General features: G+C 49.1%; 1 protein-coding gene across 4 annotated transcripts; it reads left to right on the top strand.

The window, feature by feature from the left end:
* Positions 1–2644: 2644 nt before the first annotated feature.
* GATA3 (GATA binding protein 3) lies at positions 2645–21364 on the top strand. 4 transcript variants are annotated; one of them, XM_016219737.2, is made up of 5 exons: positions 2645–2885; positions 5194–5730; positions 10808–10950; positions 15180–15305; positions 19251–21364. In XM_016219737.2, exons 1-5 carry the CDS (start codon positions 2645–2647, stop codon positions 19533–19535), a joined length of 1332 nt encoding a protein of 443 aa, XP_016075223.1. In that variant the 3' UTR covers positions 19536–21364. The 4 variants fall into 4 exon arrangements, with proteins under 4 accessions (XP_016075223.1, XP_016075221.1, XP_087672064.1 ...); XM_016219735.2 differs by having other exon boundaries at positions 10805–10950; XM_087815938.1 differs by having other exon boundaries at positions 19259–19312.
* The last annotated feature ends 2927 nt before the right edge of the window (positions 21365–24291 follow it).

Genomic DNA, 24291 nt, shown 5'->3' with positions numbered 1-24291 from the left:
GAGGACCCAACGTTTTCACTACTTTTTCAAAATAAATTTTACTGATCTTCCTACGAGGATTGTGTATGAAAACATCTGCCCTTCATCAAGTGAAGGGTAGAATATCGATGTTTTTGCTTCACCCGGTGAAAGGAATCCTCCAGCATCTTATTTTTAGGGACGGTCTCCTCTAGCTCCAACTTTCGTATTTGTAGGGCATTTTATGGGGTGGAGGAGCGAAAAGGGGGTACCGTCTTCACTTCTAGGAGAACCCACACCAAACCCTCAGCACCGTCCGTGGGAGAGCCCGCGGGAGAACCCTCGCGCGCTCGTCTCACACGCCGTGCGGGCTGAGCGGAGGGTGGGACCCGAGTCTCTTTCCGCCTGACCCCTGCGCGCCCCCGCCGCCTCCTCGCGCCCGGCGGCTGCAGGAGACTGAGCGCCGCTAGGGGAGGCCGTGGCTCAAAGGACCGCGGAGGGCCGCGGAGGTTGGAGGCCGCGGCGCCGGCCAATCGCGGCCCGGCCACAGCCTCGCCCGCTGATTGGCCTCTCGTCCGGCCCCGCCCCGCCCCGCCCTTCGCGGGGCGTCTCCTAGCTGCGCTCCCTCGGCCCCGGGGTTTCGGGCTCCGCCGCGGGAGTCCCGGGCCGGGGGAAGGTCGCCGCGGTCCTGCCGGGCGGCGGGTGAGAGGGGCTGGGGGAAATCACGCCGGGAGCCGCCGGAGTAAGTGGGGAAAAGTTGGGTAACTGGAGTGAAGACCCGAGTCCCAGCTTTGCAACCCCTCACTGCAGTGGGAACTGGTTCGAGTCTTTGCTTCCTCTCTCCTCATTCATCACTCCTGCCGCTGAGGTCAGAAGCACACTTCGATTACAAGTTTTGGGTCTGACCGGGACAGCTGCGACAGCTGGAGCCTTCCTTGGAGAGGCTCGTGAACGCCAAAGGCTGGGGAGCGCGTGGACGGCGACCCTCAGCGTAACGCGGTCGTTTCAATCACAGGCGGGTTCTGCTGGTCCGATTGCTCAGCTCTTAGTCTTTCCCTCCAGAGGCAAATCTCAAAGTACTTTGACTTAAACAATTTTTTTATTTTCCTGATTAGTTTTACATGCTCATATCCCCAAGTCAATAAACTTCTCAGTACTCCCCAGAATGAATAGGAAAATGTCGCTCGCTTAAAAAGCCTGAAAAAGCAAGTCTTCCCGTAGAAATTAAGTTTATGAATGGAGCAGGCGGGTTTCCCCCGCATGGAATAACCCACCCAGCCGTGCAGAATTGGCAGGAGCCGGAGCCACATTTAAAGGGCCAGAGCGCGAATTCCCTCCTGCCCGCCCGCCCCCTCCTGCCCCCGCCCCCGCCCCCGCCCCCGGCCGCTTCGCCCACCCGCCGCCCCCGGGCTCCCGGGCCCCCGGGCCGGGGCAGGCCAGCACGGCGCCCCTTTCCGGTCAGTGGAGGAGCGGGAGGAGGGGCTGGGGGTGAAGCCCCGGAGCGGGTTTGGGTTGCAGTTTCCTCGCGCCGGGGAGGCTGTCCCCTCCTCGCCAGCGCCAGGCTCCTCCCTCTCTCGCGGATGACACTAGAACCTCCTTAAGTTGCGTCGCGCCACAGCTGTCTGCGAACACTGAGCTGCCTGGCGCCGTCTTGATACTTTCAGAAAGAATGCATTCCCTGTAAAAAAAAAAAAAAAAAAAAATACTGAGAGAGGGAGAGAGAGAGAGAGGAAAAGAGAGAGAGAGAGACGGAGAGAGCGCGAGACAGAGCGAGCCGCGCAATCTGACCGAGCACTTTCTGCTCTTCAGGTCACACGCCTCCTCCACCTCCTCTCTGCTCCTCGCTGCCCAGGTTGGTACCCGCGACTTTCTTTTAAGTTTTATTTATTTTTTATTTTTTTCCTTCCTCTGCATTTGGGCAAACTGTAAAACATTTAAAACTCAACCCTCCTCTCTTGGAGAGTTTCTAGAGGCTGGAAGCCAAAGGTCCTGGGGCCGGTGTCCCCCGGAGGGAGGGAGCTGCGGCCCGAGTTGGAAGGACTCGGTCGGAGCCGGGCTCCGGGCGGAGCGGGCTGTGGGGATGTCCCCGGGAGCCTTTCCCTTCCCGGCTGCGCCCGGGTTTTCCGAGCTCCGAAGGAGGTGCGCGCGGGTGCGCGGGGGTGCGCGCGTGTCCCGGGGCGCGGGCCGGTGGCTCGAGGGCAGGTGGTGCCACTTCATAAACTCAGGTGCCCAGGAACTTAGGAGCTCATCCCGCTCTCCCCTTCTTTCTTCTGCAGGTGACCTGAGGAGGGACCCAGCCTCGGAGCCGCTGCAGAGGAGCCTCGCTTGCAGGATTCCAGCCGCCCTCGCCCCCTCTTAGCGATTTGGCCCCCTTTTACCCTCCCGTCCTGTTTTTTGGGGGGGATTTCTTTTTTCTTCCTATTCTCTTTGCTAAACTACCACTCAGAGGTGTTTTTTTGTTGTTTTTTTTGTTTTTGTTTTTTTAAAACTCATTCGCTCCTCGTTCCTTCCCACCTTTCCCATTCCCGTTCTGAAAACAAATCATTAAGCTAGCCCCCGCTCCTCCGACGTCAAGCTCACCTGCAGAGCCTCGGGGCCCCCACCCCCTGACCTCCCAGGCCGACAGCCCTCCCTCTCCACGCGCGGGTTCCGGGCCCGGCGAGAGGGCGCGAGCGCAGCCGGGGCCATGGAGGTGACGGCAGACCAGCCGCGCTGGGTGAGCCACCACCACCCGGCCGTCCTCAACGGGCAGCACCCGGACACGCACCACCCGGGCCTCGGCCACTCGTACATGGACCCAGCGCAGTACTCCCTTCCCGAGGAGGTGGATGTGCTTTTTAACATCGACGGTCAAGGCAACCACGTCCCTTCCTACTACGGAAACTCGGTGAGGGCCACGGTGCAGAGGTACCCGCCGACCCACCACGGTGAGTCCGCCCCGGGTGCGGAAACCCCGCGCGGCCGCCCCTGCCGCCCCAGGTCTGGGGCGCAGGGAGGCACCGGGGCTGGGGAGACACAGCCCCAGCCCCCCAAAGCGCCGTTAATGCTTCATTTTAAAATACCGGGGCCCGGAAATGGGCGAGGAAGCCGTCTCGACCGTCATGAGGGTGTGTTTTTCACAACAGTCCTAGAGGCGCCTCTGCGCGGCTGGAGCCCCTGGGGCCTGGCGCTCACCTGGCGGGCGCAGGGCTGCAGACCTGCCTCCCCGCGCGGCCGCAGGTCCGGGGCCTCGGGGGGCCCAGGTGCCGGGAGCGGGGCTCTGCCTCCGCAGCCGGCGCCGGCCCGGCCCGGCTCAGACTCGGTTCTTCCAAAAGGGCTGCGCTCCCCCAGTTATCTTGCAGTCCCTTCCGCCAGCGAACACCTCTCCACAAAGGCCCGAGAGACGTCTTTCTGAACGCCCCTGATTCTGACCTTTCCCCAGGGCTAGCGCGTTAGGTTTCTGGGCCGGTCGGCTACCCCTGGGCTCGCAGGAATGGGATTCTGGTGCTTGAATGGGTTTCGGTGGAAAGACTACTGTCCTAAGGTCGAGACAGAGGCGGTGTCCTAGATTCCCGGCTGCACAGAATTTTCCTGCGGCTTTGCTTTTAGGTCGCCTCGTTGCTGCCGCCGGCAACCCTGGCCTTCCTGTGTCCTCCGGCCTACGACAGTCCATCAGGCTCCCAAGGAAGGCTGAGGATCCACCAGGGTTTCTTTTTTATGGAGGAGCGATTACAGTGGCCTTAACTTTTTTTTTTTTTCTTTTCTTTCTTTCTCTTTCGCCTTGAGAAGTTTGGGAGTTCTGAAATGCTGAAAAGAAACCCAGTCCTGTGTAGTTAGGGGGCAGAACACACGCTTCCCAGCAGCACGGGTGTTTTAAAAGAAGAAATAGCCAAAGTTTGAGGCGTGAGGCTCTCTCAGCCTCCCCTCCCCATGCACACCGAGGTCTGCCCTGGTCCACTACTTGGAGCCCGGGCAGGCTCTGATGACAGAGCCTCTCCGGGGGCAGGCATCCTCTACCCTGCTGTCACTGGGCTTAAACAATTGTTTCTGCGGATGGGGCGCTCTTTGCCCTTGTTCTGTGCAGATCAGCAGTTAAGTGGAAATGCGTGGATGCAGACTTAATATTATTTACTATACTACTTCCTGCATAATCTGAATCTTGACCCTTGTCAGAGAACTCTCCTTCCCTTCCTCTCTCCTCCCCTTCCTCCCCTTTAGATTTTTAGTTTCAGTATTGTTCTTAATGGTTAAGATAGAACGTCAAACGCTGAGGCAGGTACTGGATCAAGAGATCAACGTGTGTGTGGATTTGAATCTGCGGTTTAAATTCCCACCTCGCAGAGCATATGGGCCGGCCTGGGTTATGGCTACCTTCAACCTGTGTATGAGTGAAGCATACGCATGGACTGGGTTTTGTGTGTCAGGAGCTCAGGTGAAAATTCACCTATCACACTGGCCGTCGAATGACAACTTTGAGGGCAGATCTGAGGCTTAATTTGTTTTCTTCTGTAGGCTTTGGGAGGGCGAGGAAGGCATCCCAGGGTATAAGGCTAGAAAACTTTCTCCAGCAGTCCGAGCCATTAGTTTCCCTGCAAATCCCATCGCAGGCCTTGCCAGTTATGAGCAAACACTGAAGTACGGTTACTTGGAAGTAACCCTAAGTAGCTCCCCTCTCCTCTCTTCCCAGCCCTTTCCTTCCTGCTCTGGGCACCAGGAGCTGGGCACCGCTGCTGGCCTCTCTCCAGGGCCCTGGATTTCCCTAGTGTTGAGTGCCGCGGGGCCAGGCTCACCCCTTCAGGCCTCATCACTCACAGCCGACTCTTATCGGGCTGGCTGGGATTAGGTCCAGGGTGGAAGACCCCAGGCCATTGAAAGAAACCTATAAATCAAGTCAGGTTCTAGAGAGGGACCTCAGGGGATGTGATTTAGAAAGTGTATCTGGAGAGGCCAATAAGCCCAGGGGACCTCTCCGCTCCTTCCTAGCACCTCCTGGGTGTCAGACACAGGCCCTTTATTCTTGGGGCTTTGATGGGACATTTATGTGGGAGGGAGGGGTGAGGGGTGTGTGCTGGCCAAGGTACTCGTGGCACCCCCTGGATTAGGGCGAGTGGGGCCTGCACCCAGGTCCGGTCTGGGTGTGTCTGGGATTTTCCTGACAGGGAGTCTGGGGTGGAGGGGCGAACCCCCAGGTTGTCGGAGGGCCTCGGAGGGGGGGGCTGCTCTCACAGCCTTTCACCTCCCGCCCTTTCCCCGCAGGGAGCCAGGTGTGTCGCCCGCCGCTGCTGCACGGATCCCTGCCCTGGCTGGACGGTGGCAAAGCCCTGGGCAGCCACCACACGGCTTCGCCCTGGAACCTCAGCCCCTTCTCTAAGACGTCCATCCACCACGGCTCGCCGGGGCCGCTGTCCGTCTACCCCCCCGCCTCCTCCGCCTCGCTGTCGGGGGGCCACTCCAGCCCGCACCTCTTCACCTTTCCGCCCACCCCGCCGAAGGACGTGTCCCCAGACCCGTCCCTGTCCACGCCGGGCTCCGCGGGCTCCGGCCGGCAGGACGAGAAGGAATGTATCAAGTACCAGGTGCCGCTGCCCGACAGCATGAAGCTGGAGTCCTCGCACTCTCGGGGCAGCATGACCACGCTGGGGGGCGCGGCGGCCTCGGCGCACCACCCCATCACCACCTACCCGCCCTACGTGCCCGAGTACAGCTCCGGACTCTTCCCGCCCAGCAGCCTGCTGGGGGGCTCGCCCACCAGCTTTGGGTGCAAGTCGAGGCCCAAGGCAAGATCCAGCACAGGTAGGCGCCTGCTCTCCCCTGGGGTCCCCCCCCTTCCTTCTAAATCCAGGGTTAGGGAAAGGAGAGCCCGGGCTGGCTCCGCTGGGGGCTGCCCCAGACCCCCCTGAGATCTGATCTCTTTCCATTCTGACAGCCTCGAAGAATGAGGTGTGTCCCCTCTCAGGCCAGCCCTCAGAGCAGAGGGGCAGTGAGATCTAATTAAACTCCCCGATGGCCTGAGGAAGGCAAGAGACAAACACAAACACAAACCCTCTCTCGCCTGCCCCCCCGGGGCTTCTGGGTTCTGCCAGTAACCTTCAGTCAGTTTCCAAGACCCAACGGAGGGCGAGGGAAGAACTTTAAGTGTTTAATGCTAAAACGAAACCTCCTGAAACCTAAACAAACACAGGTCCCTCCTCTGACCCTTCCTGGCCTCTGAGTCCCTTTGACTGTTCCTCTCGGGCCCAGCTCAACCGGGGTCATTCAGTCAACAGAGGACAGCCCTTTATACAGACATGTATAAATAAAGTGTGTATATATTTTTTTGCGCTGGGCGTGACCTTGCAAAAGCAACCCCACATATTCTTTGCATGAAAAAGGGGGGCTCTCATGGTAACTTCTGGGACAGCGAGGCAGCCTCTGCCCCAGGGAAATAGCTGCACGTAAATCAAAAGTAGACAGGGCTGGTTACCTGCAGCCCAGGCTGGGGCAGGAAGGTGTCTCGGGACATGGTCCTCCATTGATCTGAAGCCAGAGGAGGAGGGAAGGGCTGCAGAAGACCTCAGGTGTGAGTCTGTGCTTCCTCTGCTCATCCTCTCTCCAGAAAGCACAGCCTGTTTATTCTCTGGGTGTAGATACCTGCCTTAATGTCCCCCCCACAACCCCCACAAAATACTTTTTCTTTACAAATGAAATAATTCACCACCAATTTTGTTTCTAACCAAAGCAGTTGACTCAGAAAGTTTGGGATTGGCTGAGATGAGATTTAGTTATGTTTTTAGAGATGATTTTGTGAAGGCTGTTGTGTGGTGGGTGTGCCCGTTTCAGGGTGGGTGACTGTCCTGCTCCATTCCAACTGCCGTGCCTCTGTCCTCTGCCTGTGGAGTTGCTATATACAAAGAAGTGGTGAAACCCACTTGTTTTTTTTTATGGGCAGGATGAGCAGTCTTGAAACAGAGCTGGCAAAACCCCGGTTTAGAAAACTTTCGAGGGAGGGCAGTGGGCACCCAGTGACCATGAGATCAGTTTTCAGGGTTTTTTTTCCAGGGTGACATTCACTCCGACTGCCTGGGCAGGACTGTCTCTATTTAGTTGATATGTTTTAGCTAATCCAATTATTTTCAGACTGCTGCACGCGACAGTTGCATTGTTTATCCCGAGCCAGGAACTTTAATAGAGTCCGGATGCGGTTAGGCTGACAGAAAAACTCAGACCTGCATGTTCAGTACATGAAAGCCGGCAGAGGGAGAGGGAGGTAGGCTGCTGGCGGAGTCAGAGAGAAAGCGAGAGGGAGAGTGGGCCAGGAGAGTGGCCTGGCTGCCTGGTCAGGGGCCAGGCTTGGCGTGGAGTGGAGGGTTCGAGAGAAGTGGGGTGCAGCTTTCGGCAGAAAAACCTGGGATTAGATCAAAGGCTTGAGGGCTGATTGCAAAGAAAGCAGACCTGTGCATTTTGAGGTAGTGATGGGATTTTGTTTTTTAAGTTCTCTCTTCTGGTAGGGCTAAAAGTTTTGGGGGAAGATCGTGGTATCTGAGGCTGGTGTGGTGGTTTGTATGTGGGGGAGGGGACAGAGTGCTTTCTCCAAACGCCTCTGGTTTCTCTGCCCTCATTTCCATGTTTGATTGCTCCCCCTGTGTTATGTACACCTTCTGCCCTCGGTTTAGTCTTTTCCTTTCTCTCATCGCTTTCCTTAAGACTCTGAACACAAACACTTGGGAGGAGGGGAGAGCTGCGATTTCTCTAAGCCAGAATCAGGGGTACCTATATACCTATTTTATTGTGTTTTTCTTGGTGCGGGGAGAGATGAGGAGATGATTTAAATTTGGCTTTTTACTTCCTCCTCGTATTCCTTTCTCACAGTCAAGAAAACCAAGGCCAGCACACCTGGGCAGCGAGGGACCTGGGACTTTTGGGAGTGTGGGATCGGGGAGGGGAAGTTTCTAGACATTTTCTGTGTAAAGGCGGTGGAAGTGGTGGGAATTCTTGAGGAGGGGATTCTCTTGGTTTTAGTGGTTGCTTTTTTTTTTGGTAAACCTCTTCTTTGCACTTGCCAAAGGAGGAGACGAGAAGAGAGGGTTGTCGCATTTTGGAGAAACGGTTGAGCTGTGGTTAGGGCACCTATTGCTTTTCTAACGAGGGCTGTTGCTGGGATCTATCTTTGCAAACAAAAGACAAAGCCTTTTTGCAAATGGCCACTTCTTAGCTCTCCACCTCCCGTGGGCATCTTGAGAACTCTACCTTCCTCTTCACAACCTCCCGCCCCAGCTTCCAGCCCTTGCGGTCAGCCCAAGTTTCTGGATTTCAGTCTCGAAGGGGTGCTTGAAAATGGCTGTTGAATGTCAAGAGGCCACGCGGCAGCTTTGTGGTTCTTGTCACCTAAGAGAGAGGTGTCTGTGTGAGCTGCTCACACCAGGCAGTGAGCGAGGAGAGAGAAAGAAAGCAGGAGACAGTCAGGGCCTCCATTAGGAAAACTGGTTGTTTGCTAAAGTCGCAAGCGAGAGGCAACAGGGAGAAAAGAAAAAATAAATAGGTAAAACCCACGCAAGGCAATCTCAAACTTGCGGAGTGAATCAAGACAGAAAATTGCTCTACTGAGCAGAGCCCGCTGAAGAGGCAACCGTTGCTGGCTCTTAAGGTCCTTCTGAAAAGGAAGCTGTCATCCTCCCCACCGCCTGACAAAGGAAAGGAAATCAGACTAATCTCGTCAGACTGGGAGATCCCCCAGCCCAGGGTGCTTAGGAGCAGGGAGCCAGAGAAACCTCACACCAGCTCTGCCAGCGCCCAAGTAGGAAAGGGGCAAAATGGCTGGGAACCTGAGAGGCCCCTGCCTTGGCAGGATGGGGGAGTAGGCGGCCCCGGCCAGGCCAGGCCAGGCCAGCATCCGTGTCCCCAGATGGGGCTGACCCAGTGCCCACTTGGGGCACGGAGCCTGCAGGGCTTGCCTGCCTCCTGGCTCTGGCAGCCCCTGGCACCTCCTCGCCCACGCACCCCTTCCTCCTTCCTCCATGCCTCCCCCACATCCACCGGCTACAGCCCGCAGGCTTGGACCCCAGCGAACAGTGTCTGGATGCAGTTCAGTCCAAAGCCTTTTTCTGAGGACCGATGGAAGCTGTCGGGTCCCTAAAAAGGGCTCCTGGTACACCAGGACCATGTTTTTTGTAGATAATCACAGGGGTTCTTGGATGGATCTGTGTAGACCCTGGGTTAAGAACCCTTTTAAAATTTAGAGCAAGAGAATAATAAAAATCTCTCTTAACCCCTTAATTTTTTTGTAAAATGAAAGTGAACAAAAAACAACTCAATACTGGCACGAACTCCAAAGTGAAAGGAGGCAAAATCCTCTTCCATTTCTAAAAGTTCTTTTCCTTCTCCAAATTTGCCCCTGGAGAAAAGCATAGGTCATGGGTGTAAGCTCCCCGATTCACTCATACTTGGTCTGGGGGTCTCCAGAGGCAGAACATGCCCCAGGCCCCAGGCCAGCCTTGCCCTCCTTGTGAGGAGTCAAGATTCCCCAGCGCCCTGCTGGGTTTTCCTCTCCCGGCCCAGTGCAGCCTTTCTTCCTGGTAGTTTTGAGTTAGCTGATTAATCTCTTAAAACAACCTTTGCTCAACTTTCTCTCCTACCATCCCCCCAAACCTCCCTCCTGGTACCCCAAAGAGAGCAAAACCCTGTCCTCGCTCTGGTCTCCTGGGGAGGTCCAGCTAGCAGAGCCACTGGCTTCAGAGTTGGGACCCGCCTGCGGGACGGAGGGGTCTCCTTTAGGGGTCTCTTCTCAGAGCAGCCAGGTGGGGAGAACAGTCCCCAGTGGCAGGACAGTTTCACCCAGAAACAGTCCTCCTCCTGCAGAAGTTGAAAAGCATTCAGGAAGCAAACTCCCCCGTCCTAAAATGATATTTTGAGGGATTCTCTCGAGGAGCTTTCCCTCCGGAGGTGGGTCCGGCTCGCTCTCCTGCCCCTGAGTGAATGTTGCCTGCCGGAACCTCGCCTGGCCGGTTTTTGTTTATTTTGTTTGTTTGTTTTTTTGGAGAAAGAGCAGCAACTGCAGGCAGGCCTTAGTTAATGAGCTGACCAAGAACTCCCCCCACCCCCTTCCCTAACAGGCCGGCTCTGATCTTCTGCCCCTCACTCTGCCCCTCTCAACCCACTCTTCTGTCCCTTTTCCTCCACGCCTGTCCAGTTTCCTTGCCTAAATTCAGTCCCTGTCACAATGGCTGGGAAACTATGGAAAACCTTGGCCTTTTCTAGAGGAAAAAGAGACGGGGAAGTGAGTGGACCCTGCTGGGTCTTCATCTATTACTTGCTAGCCAGGGACGTTTATAGTTTTATTGGAAGTAAAATCAAAAGCCCTCGCCGCTAAAATCAGTCAACCAATTGATCAATCTATTCATCTATTTCCTATCTGTTTATCTATCTTGCTATTGATTCATCTTTCCTTTCTCCCCAGCCTAATCTTTATTATTTAATCAATCTGTATAGACAGACCTAGAGATGAGAATGGGTCACCTTTGTTTTCCTCCGAGGGAAATGAATGGAATGTTTGCCTTTGCGTGTCTGGGGCTCAGAATTTTCTCAGGGAACTCCTTCAGGTTTAAATTTGCTTTGGCCCTCAGCATTGGGCAGGCCCAGAACAAGGTTCTGCTGAAATGTATTCCTGGGCCACTTCTGTGTGTATGGGTTAGGCCGTGAGCTGGCCATCCAAGAACTCTTTTCAGGTGGGCAGCCACCTTCAAGGGAGATGGGGGTGGGAAAGTTCCCCAAAAGAGGGAGAAGAGAGAAAAAAAGTTCTTTATTTGACTGTCATTCTCTAATCCTGTGCACTGTCAGCCTTTCTGCGTTTGTTTTCCTTCCATAAGTGACTTATGTGTGATCTTGTTTCCAGAAGGCAGGGAGTGTGTGAACTGCGGGGCGACCTCTACCCCACTGTGGCGACGAGATGGCACCGGGCACTATCTGTGCAATGCCTGTGGGCTCTACCACAAGATGAATGGGCAGAACCGACCCCTTATTAAGCCCAAGCGAAGGCTGGTGAGTTGTTCATGGGGAAGCACTGATCCAGTACTAACCATTTGGTGTTTTTCATTTCCTCTCTCCTGGAAGGAGAGCTTTCTGCAGGAAATTGGCAGGACAGCTCAAAATCATGTCAGCTTGCTTGGGATAGTATTTCCCCCCCCCCCTTTTCTCTTTCCAAATTGCATATATAGGAAAGCTTTCTCTTTCTTTATTTCCCCTCCGCATTTCTTAAGTCACTATATTTTGAAGGGTGCTGACTTCTTGGTTATCAAATCCGAAATTTTATTTGCTAATAGAAGAAGTGCTTTAACAGGACTGGGACCACTGATTGAAGATGCATTGATAATGACTATTTGATGGACAGAGAAACTTAGTATGAGAATAGAATGTCCCAGGCACCCCCAGAACTTGGTCCTGACGTGGTAGAAGTGGACTCCTGGGAAGTGCTCACAGCCTCAGCGCTGGATGCATCTCATGTGCCAGTGATTTAAGATTGATGGGGCCGGGATTTCACAAGCTACAGATGTTGAACCAGTGGAGTTTTTTTTCGTCTTAGGAAGTGAAGACTTTCCATAGGTAATTCCTGTGGAAAAAAACTGTATGATCACCGGCTTGCTTCTTGATGTCACCCAGCATTTGGTCTTAGACCCCCTTAGAACTACTATCCCTAGGGTGCTAGTCCCTCCCTCTTTTTTCTTTCTTAAACTTCTTGACCCTTAGAAAATACTTGAGGAAACCTGGCCCCATCAAGCATTTATTAGGAAAACTAGCAGAAGTTCATTTGTCAACTTGTCTTCGGAACCTCGGGCCAGCTTGAATAGCAAGTGCATGTAACAGGCAAATAAAAGCCAGCTTGGCTAATGATAACTCTATAACCACAGTCAAGAGATCAGAATGCTTTTTGTGGTGATGATATCCACCACGTAGAGAGGGGAGGAGGCGTTTTTCCCCAGGCACATTAGTGGATGAAAAAGCATCCATTAAACTCTGAGGGGGGAAAACATACAAATCCTTCCTATTTTTTTTTTTTAAAGAATTATGTGTCTTTCCCATCAGATTTTAGTGCAACTCAACACCTTTCACATCCTCTTCTGAAGAAGGGAAAACTTTCTAGGGATGAAGGGCCCACGTGACTAATTTTTGGCAATCCTTGGTCCCTAGGCTTTATTCTTTCTGATCTTTGCCCTTTTCTCCAACTTTCTCAACCTCCTGGTCTCTATGCACTTTGGTATTTTTTTTTTTTTCCTTTCTCTCATGTGCAAAGCTAACTTCCTAGGAAAAAGCTGCCGGATATCTGAGCACTGGAGATAACCCGTAAACAACAACTCGGCTTCCCTAAGCTAAACGTCAAGATGTTTGAACGGATCAGAACAAGACGTGTTTAAAAAAAAAAAAAAAAAAGGCTGGAGGTGTTAGCACAGAATGAGCATGACTGCACCACAAAAGAATGTTCTGAATCACTTAAAACCTTGCCTTTGCTAGAAAAAAAGTAAAAATGAAAAAACTAACAACAAAAACCTTCTTGTTAAAAATAAGTCTTGGTCCTATTATAATTGGGCTTTTTTTTTTTTTTAAATGGTAAAAGTAAAGAAGGAAAAAGAGGAAGTAAAGTCTCAGACCATGGGCTGATTGATGAGCGAGCGCACATTGGACATTTTCTTGGGGTTCCTTCTATCTGGCAGCTTGCATAGGAGACACTACTTGCATTTTATACAATTCTGTCTTCATTCACCTTTCATAAGCAATCTCTAGACTCTGAGTAATAATTACCTTTAATTCCAGAGTTCATTCGCTGTCACATTTTCAGCTGTCTTTTCTGTCTTACTCATCTGTCCTGGGTGGTTTTATATTTTTAGTTACATAGAATTCATATGCTCCATCCCGAGAGACACGCAGAGTGCATTCAGGAGGGTTTTTTTCCTTTAGCCCTTAGATGCATTTGATGTCTGAGTGCCTGGAACCTTTCTTTTTCTTCTTTATTTCCTGCCCCTCCATCCCAGCTTTGTGTCCCCAGTGGGTTATTTTCCATTTTGCATGTTTGCAGAGTCACTGAGGACCACCCTGCCCAACAGGTAGCTAGTTCCCCCGTCAGAAGCGCGTCTAACACTGAGTAAGCCCACGCAGGAAACAGAAGTGACGGAAGGGAAGAGCCATAGCATTCTTTGCCCAGCATCGCCAGCGTGCCCATAGGTCTAACAGCCAGCTGAGCAGCTTGCTTTGCTAATATACTTAGGTCTCCTGCCAGTGAATCAAACAGCGTGGCTTTGAGAGGTTCTGTATAAATTCGCATAAAGTTTGTAGACCGGAGACCTATTCTGAGTCTGCTCCTATTTATGAAACTGTCAATACACTGCAGAGGACGCACCGTGAGCCTCGCCATTTGGAGCTCTGATTTTACCGGCTGGCCTGATGTGCTTGTGTGATACATTCCAAGTGGCTGGGCTGGGAAATCCGGTGGCTGAGTAGATATTAGTCGACTATATCCGAGTATTTTTTTTAAAGAAAAAAAAAAAAGCACAGGAAGATAATAATAATCACATAATAACATAATTGTCAAAATCATTAAGGACCGATTTAATGTATTATTTTCCCAAGAGTACAGAAGAAACTGTTATTTAAGCGTTAAATTATCACATTTCAGAAAGGCAGGTGGGGTTAGAGGCAGCACTCTTGGGCCGTATTGAATTATTTTCAAAACGGACGGCCAAAAAGTAGAACCTTTTCGATTATGATAGATAAGGGCTATTTTTAATTTCCAGTTCCTTAGAATGCAGAAAATAATATTACTACTACTACAAAAAAAGAGGCTTGTAAGCCAGAGGAACGTATCTGTGAAACAATTTAGCGGCTTTGGAAGGAAAGGATTCAATCCGGTTCATTCAGGATTGCCACTGGGTTTTCCATACCTGGCAGCTTCAGATCTTTGACCCAACTTTTTGCTTGATAAAATATTGATGGAAAAGTGCGCCACAATTTCTGTCCTTTCTGTCCCACTCTTTTATAACCATGCCAGAATTTTTTTTGATCAAGCTAGCTGGATTCTTTCTATTCCTCTTGCCTTTGGTAATATTTTTGAGTTCAGGGGCAAGAATAATTCTGTAGTTCGAATTTTCTTTTTATATTGTGGGGGGCAGGGCTGAGGAGTTGAGAGGTGAATGTTGAGAAGTGACCTAACTCCATTTTTTTCAAAAGATTTTGAGATTTTTTTTTTTAACAGTATGGACATAGAGAATAGTCCCCTTATAAATGTGCGTCCAAAAAAGTGAAAGATAAATTTCCCTTTTAAAAGAAATGAAGGCATTGGCACAATAGAATAATTACAATTCAAGTTGAGGATGACATTTGACCTGCAACTATTGTGCTCTGTGAACAGCAAATAGGAAATACCTAATTTCCAGAAGGTGGAATGAGATGAGAGCAGGAGGAGGGCTGTGTTCCTGTCGAAGACCAAAATGCCTTCTTTATAGTTTGTCTCATTAACTAAAAGCCACCTAAAGAGAACGAGGATGGCTGTCACCGTGAGTGACAAAGTCTGAAAGTGTGGGCTGTGTGAATTTAGGACTGCTGCAGATTTGCCGGGGTCTTGTTCACTTCGGCTGTCCTGCGGGGTGCTCCCTAAAGTATGCACCCCATGCGTGCAAGCCTCACCCAGGCACAGACATTCTCGTTCTGTTAGCACTCTGTTCTCTTTATAAGCCAGCACTGTTTCATTTGGGGCCTATGAAGTGCTTTTGATGCCTTTAGGACTGCCCTTACTTTGCTGTGAGTAATTGTGATGGCCAGGAGCCTCCCGGAGAAGCGGCATCTGAGCAGTTGCACTTGAAAAAAACCTCTTGTGGGCTTGGCCAGTGAGGCTACTGAAAGCCTGGTACCCAAACTAGTCTGGTTAATTCAAAATGGACACCCATAAAAACTAAAATCTGGCGGACTTTGTGGGATGGGGATGGGGGAAAATCGACTCAGAAGGTGGTGTTGGTTTTCTGAGCCTCCCGAATTCTACACGGGAGCAGGGCGGGCTAGATTCTGACCACTTGGCTACAGGCTGGCACGCTCGTCTGCCGGTGGATCGGCTATATTTTTCTTCTTGAGGCTGCTTTTGGGGATCTTCCTTACTTTCATGTGGGCCACTTGCTAGTTTTGATTTCAATGATAATTTTTTTAAGTCTGTCTCTGTAGTTCTGAAAACACATTTAACATTTGTTTTGATTTCCCCCCCTCCCCTCTCCCCTCTCCTCACTCCCCAGTCGGCAGCAAGAAGGGCAGGAACGTCCTGTGCAAACTGTCAAACCACCACTACCACCCTCTGGAGAAGGAATGCCAATGGGGACCCTGTCTGCAACGCCTGCGGGCTTTACTACAAGCTGCACAATGTAAGTGTCACGGGGGTGGGGGTGGGGGTGGAGGGCGGGGGTCAGCCTCAGCAGCCTCCCTTGCTGACGATGCCCAGTGTGCGGCGTGTCACCCTTCCCAGGTCCCCCTTCTCGATCTGCATTGCTGTTCTTTGGGCAAACAACGGGCCTCAGATAATCAGTGCAGCAGGACCCAGCGTAGGGAACTGCCCTGTACAGTGTAGCCTGGCTGAGAGCGAAGGGTTTAGAGACAGGACAACCCAGCCCCCTTAGTCGGTGCAGAGAACAGCAGAAAACACTGCGCGATGCAACAGTTCCACATGGGCGGCCGATTAGGGTCTGGGTTTTTAAGGGGAGAAAAATCTGCCCCTTGGGAAACAAAAACAAGTCACTATTTATATTTTAATGTTTCCCCATGGTTTATACTTCTGGCAAAAAGAGAGAAAGAGAGTGAAAGAGAAAAGTAACTAGAATTGTAGTACATGGCACACAAATTATTGAAGCAAATAGGACCGAGATTCAGTTACTGAGGGGCAGGAGTCTTGGCTTACCCTGTGCTGCGAATTTTAAATGGGTTCTCTGTATAGAAGACATGAGATGAAATGTCTGAGAGATTTCATCTTCTGGCTTTGTCCTAATCAGCAGAGAACTGAGGAAAGAATCCCAGTAAGCTCACCCATACCCGGGAAAAGAAACTGTCTTATTCCTGTATATCGTATTAGCAGAATGATGATTGCCAGTCAGTCACCTGGGTTTAGCTTTGTCATTTCTAACCTTTTAATTTGGGGACCTCCCATGTTGCAATATCTTTACCTTAAAAAAATGTTTCCTCCCCCCAGAATTTTTTCCTCCTTGGCTGACAGGCCAAGACCCAGTGAGGCCTGAAGTTCGCCTTAGTCCCAATGACAGATTTGCCATTTCCCTCTTGCTCTCACTCTCTTCTTTGGCTCTGTCTGATTTTCCTAAAATCTCTTGGCCAATCTGACTTTGGCAAAGTCTGGGGCTGAACGGGGAAAAGGCAGAGCTTTTTGCTCAGGGCATTCTGGCAGTCACCTCTTCTTACCCAGGAATACCTGGGAATTGGGGAGGAAGCGTTTCTGGTTAAATATTTTGAGTCACAGGAGAATTTCTCAGGGTGACCCCAGCACCCTTTCCCTTTTCACCTTTTGGGAAAAAGTTGCTGAGATTCCCAGGGAACCTGCAAAACTCACCTCCCTGCCTTCAGTGTCACCCCTCTTGACACGGTGCCCGGGCAGGGCCAGCTCTGATGGAACTAGGGTCTTCCTACAGTCAGTTCTTCTCTCTCAGATGCTTGAACTGTGTCTGTACGTTTATCAGCATTGAAGCCCAATTTCCGTTTTCACTTGGGGGAATTTACTTGCTCACGGCACTGGAGATAAACGGATTTGTGATTAAAATCTGGAAGATTTGGAGCATTAGAGTTGATGAGCTACCCAGTCATCGACACAGCCTATAAAATTATTTTTGGCTTGTAATTTATGGTTTTCAAAGAACTTTTACGTTACTTGATTATAATGGAGCCTCAAGTAGTCCCATGAGGTAGACAGGGCAGAAATTATTTTTATTTCCGGTTTACTTTGAAGAAATTATGACTCAGAGAAGCAAGTACCTTGTGCAAGGGAACACGTTGGTGAGGTGGAAGAGGCAGGACCTATTTCAGAGCAGCAGAGGCTTTCCTGGGAGGCATGGGGACTGATAGTGACCAGTGGAAACTTAGTGCTTTCTCGTTTTAGAATGTACCCAAGGTCAATTCAAAGCAATGAATTGTGTGTTTATTTCTTTCTTATTTCCATAGAAGAATGGGAATTATGGGAAATGAACCAGTTATACATTTCTTTGACTCCTTAGCCATGATGAGATATGTCAGTTGTGTCTAATCTAAGAAAAATGTTTCTGAAGAATATGAAGTTCTCTTCAAGTCAAAGAAAAGTCTGGGCACCTCTTTACCGCTCATTCTTCCCCTAGTCTTAATTAGCACCTGACTCCTGAGAAACTTGCCCATCAGCAAGAGTGGTTTTTCTGTCTTGTCTGATTTAGTAAGAATTCACAAAAGGAGGCTATTTGTGTGTATTTAACAATAAGAGATAATAATCTATTAATATTCTCTTCGTGTTGTGTTTTGTTCTGCCCATGGAGATACCTTTATGTGTATGCCATAAGTTAGTTCCTTTTGCTTATCTGGGTGTTTAGATAACTACCTATCTCAGTATCAGTGAATCTAGGTGGTGTTGGGACTAGTTATCTGGGTTTGTGTGGCTATCTGTGTAACTAGATATTATATTTAGATATCTGGCTATGTGTATCTAGATATCCGGGTAAAGAGCTGTGTGTCTAGACATTATCTCGGGGAAGATTTGATGTGACAGTAGATTCCTATCACCTCTGTAGGCAGCATCTTTACCTTGATTATAATTCTGAAGAAGGAACCCAGAGATGTTCTTTTGGCAACAACCTTTTAGCTCTTCTGCCATCACTCATGCTTCCTTCCTGGCACAAGGGGGAAGCAGGTCTCAGCTGCAGTGTGAGGTTCCTTACCACCCTCCCTGACGGCGGCCTCTCCCAGCTCAGCTCTAGGAAGCTCTGTGTTTGCTGCTCCCAGAGCGCGGTCGGCAGCCTGCCCTCTTGGCTGTTTGAATTCTTTCTTCCTTAATTGCCGTTTGCTCACTTTTGGAGCAAACAGGTAGATCCTGGAACCATGAGAATCTTCTACTTTTTTCCCCCACCCTTGAAGATGTTTTTCCCCAAGGAGTCAGGAATGACCGAGACCCTGACATCCCCTCCTTGAGTTGCTTTGCCACATTTCCTTGGAAACGTGGCCAGGTGTGGTTTGCTACGCGGGACAGATGACTGCTATTGCAGTTAATCTGATTCTGACTCCTCGTGGAGAGTAGACTCTGTAGCTTTGTAATGTCCCCTCTCTTGATTCCCCCCGCCCCCCAAAGCAAATGTATTTTAAAAAGGAAACAAATGAGTCTTATGGAGAAGAGAGAGGTGGTATGCTGTTTCGGAGGCTGAAGACTGGTGATCTTTTGAGTAGTTGCTTGACTCTATGTCTTTAGTTCATTCCTGGTCTTTGAGTTTTAGGATGAAAGCATGTATATGCTAGCACAGTACTTTGCATCCCCTAAGTGGTTATTAAATACTTGTTAGTTGGTAGTTTAGCTGTTTGTCTAGTTAGAAGCGGAGAATCGGAGCTAGGTAAAAATTGCAATTTTCAATTATTGCAGTTGCTGTGACATGGGCAAGAGATGACTTTTTGGAAAAACACGTATTAAAACATGACGCCAGAACATACACATTCCTGGGGAAGATTTGACAGCACCTCTCCTTGCAAAAAGGCCAGGTGGAAGAGAGGCAGCCAAAATTTATTTAAATCAGGGTACAGTCCTAGTTTCCCGAGGCAGATGGGCTTGAACACTTCCAAATGGTTGCCTTGGCAGTGCTTTTTAGTCCTGACACGGATTTCAGACCAGTAGACAAAATGTTATTTCCCCCTTGAAGATTCCTCCATTGCTTCCATTCTCATGAAATAGTCTAAGGAAAGTCTAATGAAGTAAGACAAGTTGTTATATTTTAGGGAAATACAATCATATTGAATGGGTCTCTAGAATATGGTCCTTGGGAACACAGAGTTCCCTCAGGCAAATTGCCCCCCAAATGACTGATGTGGATGAACATAATAACCTTGCTTGGGTGGAGCACCTTTCCTATGGTCTCTTGGTTTCTGAAACTGATGGAGGCTGACAGTCAGAACTACACTGCAGACCTGGCCTGCAGAACTCTGCGTCCCCGGGAAGGAGGCAGGAAGAGGTGGGAGGAAGGGGCCCCCGGAAAGAGATCCCTGAGCTGGGGTGGTCAGAGGAACCTGTGTTGGGGTGTGAAAGTCTGCACCATTTCAGAGCCAGCAACAAAGTAAAAAAAAAAAAAAAATTGATCTTTGTTTAGATTAACAGACCCCTGACTATGAAGAAGGAAGGCATCCAGACCAGGAACCGAAAAATGTCTAGCAAATCCAAAAAGTGCAAAAAGGTACATGACACGCTGGAGGACTTCCCCAAGAGCAGCTCCTTCAACCCAGCCGCCCTCTCCAGACACATGTCCTCCCTCAGCCACATTTCGCCTTTCAGCCACTCCAGCCACATGCTGACCACTCCAACGCCGATGCACCCGCCGTCCAGCCTCTCCTTCGGACCTCACCACCCTTCCAGTATGGTCACTGCCATGGGTTAGAGTCTCTGCTCAATGCATAAAGGTCTCCAGGCGAGAGTCCCTCCAGCCCCTTCTACGTGCATTTTTGCAGGAGCATATCATGAAATCGAGAACCGATGGATATCTGTTTTTTTGAAGGCAGAAGGCAAAATGTTTGCTACTTTTGCTGAGGAGCTCACTGTGGTGTCTGCGTTCCCAATCACCAAATCTGGATCCCATTTGTGAATAAGCCATTCAGACTCATATTCCCTATTTAACAGGGTCTCTCTAGTGCTGTGAAAAAAAATGCTGAACATTGCATATAACTTATAATGTAAGAAATACTGTACATTTGAAGAAGACTTTATTGCATCTGGGTAGCTGTGAGGAAGGCATGAAGGACGCCAAGCATTTTAAGGAAGATGGGGGGATATCAAGTGTGGAAATTAAGAAGAAACTAGGTCTGATGTCCCAATGGACAAACTGCCAGTTTTGTTTCCTTTCACTGGCCACAGGTGTTTGATGCATTAAAAAAAAAACAAAAAAACAAAACAAAAAAGAACAAAAAAAGTCGTAGGCGAATCATTTGTTCAAAGCTGTGGGCCTCTGCTTAGGAAGTTGTATCAGTCTGGGCAATCCGTGTTAACGCTCACTTTTTGCCATCGAGGGTTTCAGATAGCCTTTTCCCAGGCCTACATGCTGCGTGATCAAGTCCCTGTAATTGTTGTTTGTATGTATAATTCAAAGCACCAAAATAAGAAAAGATGTAGATTTATTTCATCATATTATACAGACTGAATCGTTGTACAAATTTATTTACTGCTAGTGTTAAGATCTGCTTTTTTTTTGTTTGTTTAATATTTTCCTTCTCTCTCCATTTTTGGTTGAATAAACTAGATGACGTTCAGTTGACCTAAGGTGATTGTGCTCCGGAGGGCTTCTTTCCCTTTTGTTTTTTGATGATATTTATTAAATAGCTTCTAAGGGTACAGCCGCATCTGTCGTCTCCCTCACTCCCCCCACAGCCTGTGCTATGAGGGTAGCTAGCAGTGTACGAGCTACCGACCTGCATGTCAACGCCTTAGGCCCGACAGACCTGGTCCCGGGAGCAGCCTGGCTGACTGTTAGCTCTGTTGTATTCTGTGTTAGTGATCACTGCCTTTAATCTAATCTGTTGGAATAATAATATAAAATAATAATAAAGTGAAAATATTTTCAAACAACCCAATAACATCGTATCAAAGTGGTGGCCACGCTCTTCTAAAACCTGGTAGCTCTAGGTAATTTAAGAGAAAGGAGTTTAAAAAGAAACAACATCCAAACCTGTGAAGTTCCTCACTAGGGGATGATGCACACCCCAGGTCATCCACACGCATTCCTCTGGGAACCGGGGCCTCTTCGGAGCCCGCCGTGCAGCCCAGAGGCCTTTCTCCTGGGGCGGGAGTAAACTTCGGTGGCCCCTTAGTGAGCCGCAGCCCCCCCACCTCGGCACCTCGAGCAGACAGGCCTCCCGCAGGAGAAATGGGAAGAGGTCGCCGCTGAGACTCCCGGGCGGACTGCGGCTGGGGGGTTCCTCGCGGTTCTCTGCAAGATGTGAAGGAGCTGGGCTGGCTCTTGAGTTCATTTCTGTTGCTTTTCTACTGTCGAATTGAACACCACCACCGTGGAGAGTTTATTGGAATGTTCGCGAAACACGAAATAACCATTTTGTAACTTATGCTGTATAGTTTCCTTTTCCTCTGTTGACTGAATGTGTAACTATGGCACACATTTAAAAATCTCTGTTAATCACCTCTCTGCTTTCTTAGCAAATATTTTAAACCTAAAGCTAAATGTTGAAATAAAGGAGTCGAGAATCACTGAGACGCAAATGGAGATCTTACTGGGTCCTAATTAATGATCTACAATTCCGGTATTGTTTCCAGTTACCTTCGAGGCACCCCAGGAAATCATCATCTCTTGCGATCTTACACTTGGGAGATTTTGGGGTACGGTTCCAGTGTCTCAGGACTCGCCACCTTGCTTCTTCATGAACAGATCTGAGCTAATTAATGCCCTTTCACCTTAAGAACAGGGAGTTCAAATTCTTGACATTCTTAGGGTGGGAGAAGGCAGGGGTTGGGGGGTGCACACAGAAAAATCCCAAACTCAGTACTCTAGCTACATTTGCTTTAGGTACTATAGTGGCATATTTAATCTTACCCCTTCAGAGAAATGGCCTTTTATCTTTCTGCATATTGATTCAACATTCTAAGATATTTCCAGAAGATATGAGAGATCTGAAAAATATATATGAGAGCGATGATTCAGTTTCTTCTTTAGAAGGTTATATGTTTTCATGGTTTCAATGGTTTTCTCTTTTTTTCTTCACTTCAAATAAATATAAGGCACACTAAGAGAGCAATACTAGAGAGGGTTTCACCTAGGAAAACGGGCCAAGATTGCAGATCTAAAACGTTGCTTAAGTATTTTTGAGTAAATTGTACCCCTAATTAATTTCCAATCTGTTTTGCCTCGCTTTTGAAATAGTTGCATTAGCTCAGCTATAGATTGCTTGAGAAATATGTACACAAGTTTGTATTATTTCTCTAAAACACTTAAAAAAAGCCAACATAATAGGGAAATATACTACGCGGTCATTGCACAGCATTGCTATTTGTGAACAATGCCCATATGTCTAACAGTGAAAGTTTACAAAGTAAAACATTGTTAATTTAAGCACCCTTTTTAAATGTAACCATTAACCCAGAGAGTGTCCAGGTTGAAGTCCATTTAAAACCACTTTTTGTTTTTTAAACAGATCAGGAAATAGAGGAACCAAGACGGCAGTGTCTCGTTCTTACATTGTGACATCTATATGTTATTCCCCTTTCAAAAAAACTATATGCCCCGTGACGAGATCCCCACTTGGGCCTCTGGCTTGGTCGCCAGGCGACAGAAGTGGGGCCACCCAGAGCCTGCCTTCTGAGATCAATGTATTTTCTAAACCTGTCTAAGTTTTTCAAATTATTTAAAAAGCTGACTCCTCATCACAGGATTTCATTGTAGTATTTCCTGAGTCTAGGACTCTGGGAAGGGAGAAAATTTTCCTGGGTCCTGCACGGCTGGCCTGAGTTTGCTAAACCACCTGCTCACAAAATTAAAACACCCAAACTCAAATGCCATCCACCCCCCACTTCTGACGCTTTCCTCACAATGGCGAATTGTCTTATTTACGTTTCAAAGATCTAAAAACATTATTGCTCCATGTACTCTTTTGTTCTATCTCCCTGTCCTCAACCCCAAATCCACCCCAAAATCTAGAACCATTTCTGTGATCTCTCCAGGACGGCAGCCATGATCGACTCCTCTGTCGATAAATTCCTTCCAATTTCCAAGCTAAGGAGTGATTAAAATTTTTTAAGTTAAAAAATAAAAGGCCAAAAGAGAACTTTGGAATGACGGACGGCACATTATATTGCAGGTTTATCCATAGAACATGAATTTTAACTGTTCTCCAAAACAGCTGGGTAACATGCCAACCCCTTTCCTGTGCTTTCAAAAGAAACAAACTTCTGAAAAACATTTTCATTTTTGTTTATTCCATCTTGCTTGAATGGTGTGACTACACCCTCAGATTGGGCTTGTTCACTTCTTTTGCAAAAGCCCAGGAAAGGGAAGACCCCGGAATCCAGAGATACTCATTGATCATTTGATCATATGGTGATGATGGTCCCAAGAGTCTGGGAACTTGGATTTGGTTCCTGGCTGTGCCACTTAATGAGCAGAACGATCTGAGGTCATTGGTTTGATTTCTCTGGGAGTCGGCTCTTTATCTGTATACTTACATGAGATGACCTCAAGACCCATTTGAGAAGAAAAAGACTATGATCCCATTAAATTATTTCACCTTTTTTTTTGAGAACATCCTTTGTTAGGAAAGGCGCCTTCACACCCCTGTCAGAATTATGACCAGTTCATTTGATTCCAGAAGGGGGCCGGGTAGTTCCACTCCCCTCTGCCCTTAGTACTATCTTGCAAAACACAAATTAACTTGTATTTTGTGACTGTCAACCCAGGACAAGAGTTAGTATCCCAGTCTTTAGAGTCCCTGCTCTTTCTGAAATGTGTCCAGGCCCCTCTTAAGCAGAATACACAGGACTTGCTTGTCCTGCTGATGTTGGCAGCATGGTTCATATTTCACTCATCCATTGTGTAAAGAAATTCTGCCTGAATTGCTTACAGGCTATTCGAGGGGAGAGCCGGAGTCCAATTGTCCTTTTTCCTTGTGCCCCTCTCTCTGATCTCCCTGGAGAAAGGCATCGACAGAGAAAGCAGATCAAGCTTCCCCAAAGCTGCTCCTTTTAGGGTGCTCCGTGTGGACTTGGGTATCTCCAGGCTCTTCCTCACTTGCCCTTGAGCTTCTTTGCAAGGGATCTCGGTACATTAGCCACATTGTTTGTGGTGTGTTTTTACAATCCCCTGTCATGTCTGTGTGCACAGTCTGGCAGGCTGGCACCGGAGCGGGGATTTGGAGAGCAGGCCCACTGTCCCTGCCCATCCTGGTCCAGCCCTCCCTACCCTGCCCTGTTGAACAAAAGGCATGCATTATAGAGCACTCCTCTGTACTGTGGTTCCAGTGAAAGCCCACGGATGGCAAACACCTGGAGAAAAGTTTGTCTTTCTCAAGAAGCCGTTTTGGGCCTAGCTTGTGCAACGTAGGGATGCAGTGTGGAGACAGGCAAGGCAATCTGCCTCCAGAACTGGGGCCTAATTTGGTGGATTGGTCTGAGGGGGATCCTACAGCAGAAAGATTGGT

The sequence above is a fragment of the Miniopterus natalensis genome, chromosome 1 (genome assembly GCF_054644295.1).
Source record: "Miniopterus natalensis isolate mMinNat1 chromosome 1, mMinNat1.hap1, whole genome shotgun sequence".
In the NCBI taxonomy this organism is placed as follows: domain Eukaryota; kingdom Metazoa; phylum Chordata; class Mammalia; order Chiroptera; family Miniopteridae; genus Miniopterus; species Miniopterus natalensis.
Note: the sequence above shows the minus strand (reverse complement) of the source record. Positions and strands in the feature narration are given on the sequence as shown.